The sequence below is a fragment of the Anarrhichthys ocellatus genome, unplaced genomic scaffold (assembly GCF_004355925.1).
Source record: "Anarrhichthys ocellatus isolate YVR2014 unplaced genomic scaffold, GSC_Weel_1.0 scaffold2, whole genome shotgun sequence".
Classification (NCBI taxonomy): Eukaryota; Metazoa; Chordata; class Actinopteri; order Perciformes; family Anarhichadidae; genus Anarrhichthys; species Anarrhichthys ocellatus.
The window spans coordinates 7,926,689-7,936,000 of NW_022280032.1; the positions used below are offsets into that span (position 1 = coordinate 7,926,689).

Consider the following 9,312-nt stretch of genomic DNA (forward strand, 5'->3'; position numbering starts at 1 on the left):
GCAGACATGAAGAAGACAGCAGAAACACTGAGGGACACCAGCTTTGAAAACAGACAGCAATGAGGGAATGCAGAGACAGTGAATGTTACAGCCCAAAACATCATGACTTCATTAACATTAATTTCTTTTGTTTCTCTCTCTAGTATTCACTCTCTTCTTGCCCTGCCAGGAGAGTTTATTATGAGAAAAAGCTGCATTCCATAATAGATTTGCAATAATTAACAGAATAATATTCAGCAGCTCTCACTGACCATGGCCAAAACAACCCTGATAACTCATTCAAATATGAATGGTTGGAATTTATAGATCTTTTAGTGACCTCTTGTGGCTAAAACCCTCATTAAGAATAGAGCGCCACTTCATAAGAATCTACTGCTATGCCGTTAAAGCACACACACGCAGTCTTTTCTACATACTCTTAAAGGCCATAGTTGTGTCCCACTTTCATATTCACTATTTGCATAAAGTAATATTTATAGTATTTTGTTGTTTTGCAGTTGGTGTACAAGAAGTCAACATACTTTACTTTCTACTGACAGGAAAGGGTACAATGTGTGTGTCGTCTAAAGGCAATTATACTAGAACTTATCAATATAACCGGCTATTAAACATTCAAACATTTGATTTTGTTTTACAGCTCCTCCATTTCTTTTTTTACAACACAGTGTCCCTTTAGAGCACACACAAAAATCAGGGTTGTTTTAGTTACATTGTGACTGAGTATATTTAAAATGTGCTATGTAGTATGCACAGCTTCTGTGTTATTATTCCTTTTAATGTCTGGATTTCAGGTTTATCTGTAACTCCCAGAAAGACACTCACGCCAAAGATTAACTGTGTTTCTCTAAATCGAAATTTATTCAATAGTAAATGTCCAAAAAGTCATGAGTGCATGTCCAAAGAGGTGTAACAGTTACAAAAGACACACAGCTCCAAAGTCAGTAAAATGAGTATTGCATGGAATCCCTCGATCACTAGAGGGCGCCACCAGTTCAACCTGGTAATACAGCACAATCATTCTGATCAGGATTTTTCGACATGGACTTTGTACTGCATCTATAACTTGAACATGTCGTAACATTTTTGGTAACAATTTACAGGTCTGTAAATTCCTAGTGAATTCTAATCTTTTGTAAATAATTCTGTTTTCCGAATAATTAACACTGTAATTTAGATGCAGTCAGTCGAGCAGGTTAGCTATACATCCAAACGGGAAATTTGTCCGCAGGCAAACATACAATTCAACATAAATGGAGAATTTAAGCTTCCAATAATGAATGAATATTTACTTGGATTTTAGATGGAGCAACTCCTTTAACAAAGCTTATATTTTCAATATAATTAATACCAAGTCACATAGTTCTTCTCAGGAATTTACTAACCATAAAATAAAACCTTACTGAAGTTCTCATTGACAAACTTTGAACACACATTGAACAGATGATCTTGAGGTGATGAAACAGTGTTTGACTAAAAGAAACTTGACAAAGACTTAAGTTGTGTTCATTGCTAAAGATCTAAGATTCCAGTGTATAACAAACAACTATTATTGCATGTTTAAGTATTGCCAGTATTCAAGCTTTTTTTCTTCGCATTTAAGGATGAAGCCTATGATGAAAAGCTTTCTGTTATTGCTGGTGCAGTCTTCATTCGTCTCCAGCAGGGAGCAATGCAGAGATGCAGCCTCTCATTTCTGTGTTAAAATAATTTCATATGAATGTCAGATGTATTACAACGCCTGCAGGCTGCAAAAAGTCTAGTTTATCAATGGTTCATTCCCTTTGAAGCCAGTGGGAAAAGGCAGGGTGACACTTTTCATTCTGCTAAACCATGTTGTTATTGTTGAGTTTGGTCCATTCAAAGATGTCCTGCTCGCACACAATGTCTGAGTTGATGAGGAGGTAGCGGTCACCCACGCAGAAGTGCTTCTGGCAGGCGGCACACTTGAAGCACTCCAGATGGTAAACCTTGTCCCGCACGCGCATCGTCATCTCAAATGCTCGAATCCTCTTCTCACAGGAAGCACATAGACCGTCCTGACCGAAAAGCCTGAATGGATGAGAAGATATCAGCATAATACTGAGACGTACATGGAAAGCATGAAACTTTAAGGAACCTCTTGAGTCTCTATTTCGCCTGGCCTTGTACCTATTCTGGAATAACACCACCTGACCTCAGGATTTCTGTGATCCAGTTTGTGGTCGCTTGATTAAACACAATAGGCACAATATTAACAAAAATAATAAACATCTTAAACATTTTCACATACAGCAAGACCGGGTCACAGGATTAGGCTATAATGCAAAAAAATTCCACCGAAATTCTGCAATCGTGGGACTTTCAGGGGCCCTGCAGCTGTTGCCCACATTGCCTGGTTAGTAATCCAGCCTGGTCCTGACTCATTAACAACACATGCTCCCCAGCTTTAATAGTTTTTGACAACAATGGAGGCCTCAGGCACGCAGGAATAAGATATGTACCAGGCGTTTGGCTACACAGACGTTTACACGTATGTCTCGCTAACTAACAAAATGCTTCATTCAATCATGATGTTACGACACCATCGGACCAACCTGAGGTAGTCTCTCCGACACAACTTTCTTCCCAGCTTGTAGTAGAGCCGTCGGCCCACCTCCCCGAGTCGACAGCCACACAGGTCGCAGCTCAGGCAGTCCTCGTGCCAGTACTGCTCGATGGCCTTTAGGAAGAATCTGTCACCAATGCTCTGCTGACACCCGCCGCACATCAGCAGAGATGGTGGCATCTGGAGGACCTCATCCACCGGCTCCCTGGATGAGAAAGTAGATTGTTTCCTCAATTCATTTAATTACATGGAAACCTACATTAGAATATGATTTCAAATCTTTGTTAATCTGGTAATATTTTCAGCTCGAAGCCCAAACTTCCAACATGATCTGGATTCGCCATTTATTAGTCCACTGATTCTCAACTGTCCATCCTAGGTAACTTGTACATCTGCAGTTTGATGCTGTCCACCTGAGGGAGCCATTGGATACTGTTAATTACAGTACTGTAGCCACACATTTTCCCATTTTCTTTCCCAACAGGAAGCTTTCAGGTTGTTATAATCATCTTATTCATATGTTCTGTATCGTATTGTTCCAACTCTTCATTGAAACCATATGAAGGTTTGTGAAATACTCAAACCCAGGAACCCTTAAAGTTTTTGTTGCTACACCATATGTAAATATTGTATATGTCTTGTGCATCATCTCAGGGCCTGACACATTTGGTATTCAAGTATTCCACTATAATTTAAAGTACAGTTCTGTGTGTTTGAATAATGTTGTAAAGTTTGTTACTGATCAGGTAGCGGGAAGCTGCTTTTGAGGTGGAAATACCTCTTATAGGCCTTCATGCCTAAAACAATGTAGATAAAATAAACTGTGAAATAATTTTATTTCGATTTATTTAGCCTGCGGAGTTAAATATCCTAGCCTTCCTTTAGGAATCTTGTTCTGGGAAACATTGAACTTTTTCCTGCCAAGAGCTATCTTTCCTCCCTTACATACACATTTAACATTCTGCCCTTGGACATGAACGTGATATTTTGTCATGCTTATCAGCAGGAGATTCCTGACCTCCATGCTATCAGCCATATGCAGTTATTGTACTCGAGTCTGGCTGTCAGATAAGGCGTCCTTGTGTTTTTTACCCTAATTTATCAGAAATACATCTGCCAGTTTATATACCAATAAGCTACTCACTCATTTGCTTCCAGCGTCTTCCTCACTATAGTGGATGTCATGTCTAATGATGTCCAGCCGGATCCAGATAAGGTTTCAGGGGCTACCTGTGAAGCTGCCTGCGGGCACCCCGAAGCCACGACACGCTGCACCTGCTCCCACAGCCTCCGAGACGCCGGCTTGAGGCTTGTTGTGCGTTCAATTAATTGGCAATTGAGTCCCGTGGAAATGGCCGCAAGACAAGACAATTTCGCTCTAAGCAGCTAAGCTGATGATGGAGGACACTGTCACCATTTCCTGAGGCAATAACCCGCGGTGACACTTTCATGTCTCTCAAGTATATTGTATCATCCTGCAGCGACTTTGCGGACCGTCCGTTCTTTAAATTAAAGCACCATCAATCCGATCCAAATGGACACTTGCGGGGATCTCCGAGTCCGTGGGTCTTTTTTTAAGTGCGCGGGCTGCAGACGCGCTCCTCCGTATGAAGCCACGGTCACCGTTATTGTGCGGCAGCAGCAGCATCGTGTTTAAATACGTCGGGCCCCCCTCTCCGTCTCTGCTTTCGTTTCCCTCTTCCTGCTCACGACTGTTTGACAATGGGGGGAAATCGGTCTTAAAGCGACAGCTAAACACTGAACACAGCCTGCTCTGTCAGCCGGGGAGTTTTAGGTCGTGACAGACTAATGAGGTCGTTGCATGCTTTGCTTCACCAAAGTGCCGATAGGACAAAAGACAACGAATGGAATGATATCATTAGTACATGCCTTGTGTAGTTTCTAGTCACAGTGCGTCTCATTACTTCCATTGTAGAACATATGTTACAAATATCCAGTACTACCTACTTTATGATCTTAGGATTTGATCCTTTATAAAGGACTTAAGTTGTTAAGGACTTTATCAATGGTGAATACGTCATTTACTATTGTTTTATAGATCATTTATAAGCCATTAACTAGAACAACTTTTAGGTTAACAGGTTTTGAAAAATCTCTGGCTGGCGAGTCAATAACAGTGGTGGAAAGCACATTTACTCAAGAAGTACTTCAGTACAATTCTGAGGTAGTGGTACCTTGCTACTTTGTACTACTTTACTATATTTCAGAAGGAAATGTAAAATAATATATATATATATATATATTTATTTTTTTCCTTCACTACTTGTATTTGAAAGTTAATATTAGTATTTTTTTACAAATAAATATATTGATTTTAGAAAACAAAACATATGATTAACTTTAAAAGGTGATGTATTGTGTAGCTGATTAGATGTATTCAGGTTGGAGTTGTGCAACACTGTGTTGGGATTTATAAAGGTCATCAATTTGTTACTTGTCCCACAACAAAACTAACAGGAAAGCCCCTGAAGTCCCCAACATCCTTAATATATTTAATCTTATTGCATAAGATAATAACTTTGAAGACAAAAGATTGAAGACATATCATCTTTCAACCTTGAAGGCTTATCATTTATGTCTGGTAAAGGTGATTCTATTGAGTACTTTTACTTTGATATTTTAAGGTAATCTTTCTGGTAATATGTATTTTTAGCCTACACTGTCTTTGTACTCTTTTTAATACAGTCATGTTTAGTCATACATATTGTTTTAAAACTCTGACTGGTTTCAATCTCATCAGGGCGGAAATAGAAAAAATACCTGTTTTATTTGTACAACACACAAGAAATAAACATGTCATCACATCGTGAAATGACCAGCAGATGCAGAGGAAACAGCAATCACATTACAAATGATATCACATATGGTGGAATAGCCTACAATTAAGAGGGTTGTTTATAAAGAAAAGGGTTTATCATCTGTTTCTTCATTAGGATCGTATACATACGTGTTTACACTTAAATATACCTAACATATCAAAAGTAAAAGTGCCCTTGTGCACAATCGGCAGTTGTCATGTTATGGGTTGTGTGGTTGAAGCAAGAACATTTAGAAAGTTTTGTATGTGAATGCATAATCTGCCATTTAACCAGTAGCTTTCAGATGAATGTAGTAAAAAATATTTCCCTCTGAGATGTAGTTGAGTGGTGGGAGAAAGTAAATAAAAAGGATATACTTAAAGTAGTACAGCTTGTATATACAGCTCTTGAGTAAATGTAGTTACTTTCCAGATCTCTTGAAATCTCTTGAAAATTCTTTACCCATATTACGGGTTTATCTTCTTTACATAGCTCTTGGATCATAAGATAAACCTACAGACTCCAACTGCAGAAGGCTAATGCTGAAATACCCCCAAAATAAGCTCTTTTGAAAGTCGTCTCTGTGAGAAATGAATGGAATGATATTTCTACATAGTTGGTGTCCTCGCGGCCTTTCCTTTTTCAAACCAGAGCATGCTGTGGGCTCTTTCTCTTATCTGCTGCCAAAGCCTCGGGGCTGCCTGCAGGAGGGAGGGACACAAACAGCAGTTGGACTGGGCCAGGAGATAAAGCACCTCAACTCCAGTAACCACAGTCAGCTCCTCAGCCAGATGCAACAGAGGAAGATTGCAGGCAAACTCTAAATTCAGCCTGAATGCGCCCTTGGGCAGTTGTTGGACTGTGTAGGCTCACTGGATAGATACCAAACTGAGTGGGCCCAGGAGCAAGGTGAGCATGGCACTGTGTTCTGCCAGCTACACAGAAAGCAGAGCAGCTTGACAGAGATAAAACTCTGAATTATCACTAAATTGTCCTTCAAATGAAAAGTTTCCCATTGCTAGGTTTTCACATAATGTCTATACAACAAAACAACTCGGTGCAAAAGCTATGATGGCTTCCTTCTTATAAATAAAAATGTCCACACTCTTAAAATCACCCCTTTAACTTCAAAGTAGCTGATAAAAACAATCTCACCACAAGGTCAGCAGCTGATCTGGAGCTCTCCATATCACACTGTTCCTCCACCCAAAGAATTTGCACTAGTCATGGAAATGTAGCCCTTCAAGTATCCATGTTTTGTTAGCACTTTAAGGACATCTAATCCATGTTGGTTTACAAATTGAGATTTTAGGTTAATTCTTCAAAATCTGCCCCGTGTCTTTAGCATATTTTTAATCCTTGGCATCAGCAGGAATTTAAAATAAAGTTGAGTAGGTTTGTACAGTGTTTGTTTGCACAAAAGTCTTTGTAATTATGAACACAACTGATTGTCTGTGGAGTTCATCGGTACCATGATGTCTCAACCCTGCAAAATGTCGAGAAACAAGAGAAGAGAAAGTCAGTACTGACATGACACCCAAGTCATCCACTTCTTCCTGTGGGGTTGACTGAGAAAGCCCGGAGGATGTGCAACTGGCATGCACAAATGAAGCTTTCCTGGGGGGTTGGTGCACTTTGCATCCCCCGCCCCCCACACACACACACCCTTGCATGATGGTACCCCTCTCATGGTTTCCCTGATAGACAGGTTGACTCCAGATGGTTCAGTATGATAGGAGTAATACAGCTTACTATAAAAACTAGCTTGTTGTCATTAGGCGATAAAACCCTCATCTGTGTCTTTAGGCTTCCTAAATGTCACCAGAATGAGAGCTCAAGCTTCATGTCTAAATTTGAATTATTAAAATAATGATTGATTATAAATATAATGATTATGTAATAATGATTTGTAAATATTTAATAATTCATATTATGTCATAGCCAAAACAGGCAATCTTTCTTTCTGCTTTTATTACTATTGTGGAGTTTGGTGCGCAAACAGTTAAGAATGTAGACAACCTTTTGGGAAGTGGTGTCACTCATGTCCAGCTTCCTGTTTTGCCTGTTTGGTACTGAGAGCATTATGGAGTTGAAAGCAGTGTGGAATTCGAGGGGCAGCTGGAAAATGAGCGTCAGCACTAAGCAAACAGCTGAATTCTACAGCTATTTCTTCCATCATTCAGCAAATAATCTGAATTACTAAAAGTCACAAGTACTCTACTAAATAGCAAAGTATAGCAAGGCTGATGCAGGATATACAACCATTATCCACCATCTTGCTGAATCATTAGAGATTCAAATAGATCTATTAATTAGTAATGGAACAAAGATACATCATGGACTAACTGGACATAAACTTGCAGGCCCATTTCCTGAAATAAAGGCATCGTGGATGTACTGTTGACACTCTGATAGCACAAACTCTGGAACCGCAATAGCAAAGCTGACCACTTCCTGCCTAATCTGAAGTGAAGAGATAATTGGCAACTGTTTCAAAGCCCTCCTCCTAAACAGTCACAGGTCTACTGAAGTGGAGATGTTTTATTGTTCACTGTTTCCACATGGGTTTAAATTACTGTGAGATTGATTGTAAGTTTTAAAATGTCAAGGTGTAAAGATCAGCGGTCAGACGAGGAAACACCCTGGAATTCTTTTAGAAAATGGCTGGTGGACAGTGTTGTTGTTTGATTGAAATACAGCAGGCTGCGGAAATGAGTCACTCGTTGAAAGGGAGCATCGCTTACCCTCGGGATCCTCCCATTATCAGTATTATCCCTAAAAGAAAACACTTTCAGTGGAACAGTGCAATCAAAAAGCTGTGCTGCCATGTTAACTGCTTCCTGTATTTGGCAAAACAAAAGAAAGCTGGATTCACATTCTCCTGGTCAGTGTGCTCCCCTTAAAACCCTGATGAGGCAAAAACAGAAACATATAAATGCAGCCCCAAATATATTGGAAATGTTAAATACCAAAAAGTGTTCCCTTGTTTTCAGTATTTATTCCGTGTATGTAGAAGCAAGCAAATGTTTTGGTCTCTTAATAGTATATTTGTCAGTCAATTCATTAGAAAATGATTGTAAGTCTACATATTTCAGAGTCAGAGGATGCACATAAACTGAACATTTTCTCTAATCAATTTTACTGCATCATTTTTTGTTGTTGAACATATTGCTGAGCTTTACTGACACCTATTGGTTCAAGGTGGCAGTACAGATAGCAGCATTGGCACAATGTCTGGAACCAGCTATGTTCATTTGAGACTTTACATTGACTTAAGCGTTTGCACAGATAATTATATGATTATGAATTCACAAGATGAGAAACATTAGAATTGCATCTTTAAATTTCCTTTGTTTTTCGGGAGAGTTTGTCAACTTGGAGTCAGGACAACAGGGATGCATGAGATGCAGATGGATTTGTGGTTGTAAAACTGGCAGATTGATATTTCTTTGATATGTTCTAGATAACATATTAGAAAATACTGTACATCAAGATTTCAGCAACATATTTATGTGCACTTTCTCTCATACAGGTGTGCGAATTTAAACTAGCAACCTTGCAAGGATAAACTTTCAATAGTGAATTTTACATCCATCTGGATTAAGAACACATGGATACATTTCTCCATAAGGGGCATACCACATGGGTAGCACAAGGCAAGGAGTGTTCAATAACTCTCCTGATGAACAAAAAGGTTAACTTGTTAATTTTTCTGGAAAAACAATTGTAACCAACCGTATAGACAATGTCTGAGCATAATTAAACTAAATATGAATATAGGTAATGTTTTATTCCAATTACAGATGTATTACATTTGTTTTACAAAATAATCCAGACAGGTCTGGCTGACTCAGAGTGACTCAAACAGCCCCTAGATCTTTCTGACACTTCATGCAGCCTATTTTATAT

General features: G+C 39.1%; 1 protein-coding gene across 1 annotated transcript; it reads right to left on the bottom strand.

The window, feature by feature from the left end:
- Positions 1 to 830: 830 nt before the first annotated feature.
- Positions 831 to 3,956, bottom strand: lmo2 (LIM domain only 2 (rhombotin-like 1)). Its single transcript, XM_031864297.1, has 3 exons — positions 3,729 to 3,956; positions 2,574 to 2,789; positions 831 to 2,049 (listed from the first exon to the last, which is right to left on the bottom strand). The coding sequence occupies exons 1-3, from the start codon at positions 3,767 to 3,769 to the stop codon at positions 1,824 to 1,826; spliced, it is 483 nt and encodes a 160-aa protein (XP_031720157.1). The 5' UTR covers positions 3,770 to 3,956; the 3' UTR covers positions 831 to 1,823.
- Between the last annotated feature and the right edge of the window lie 5,356 nt (positions 3,957 to 9,312).

What these genes read in the sequence shown, in the direction of transcription:
- lmo2 (XM_031864297.1), bottom strand. Translation starts at nt 3,769, where the DNA reads ATGACATCCACTATAGTGAGGAAGACGCTGGAAGCAAATGA. An exon ending in AAGACGCTGGAAGCAAATGA is followed by an intron (nt 2,790 to 3,728) that starts GTGAGTAGCTTA and finishes TTTCTCATCCAG; the next exon opens with GGAGCCGGTGGATGAGGTCC. An exon ending in TGTCGGAGAGACTACCTCAG is followed by an intron (nt 2,050 to 2,573) that starts GTTGGTCCGATG and finishes TCATCCATTCAG; the next exon opens with GCTTTTCGGTCAGGACGGTC.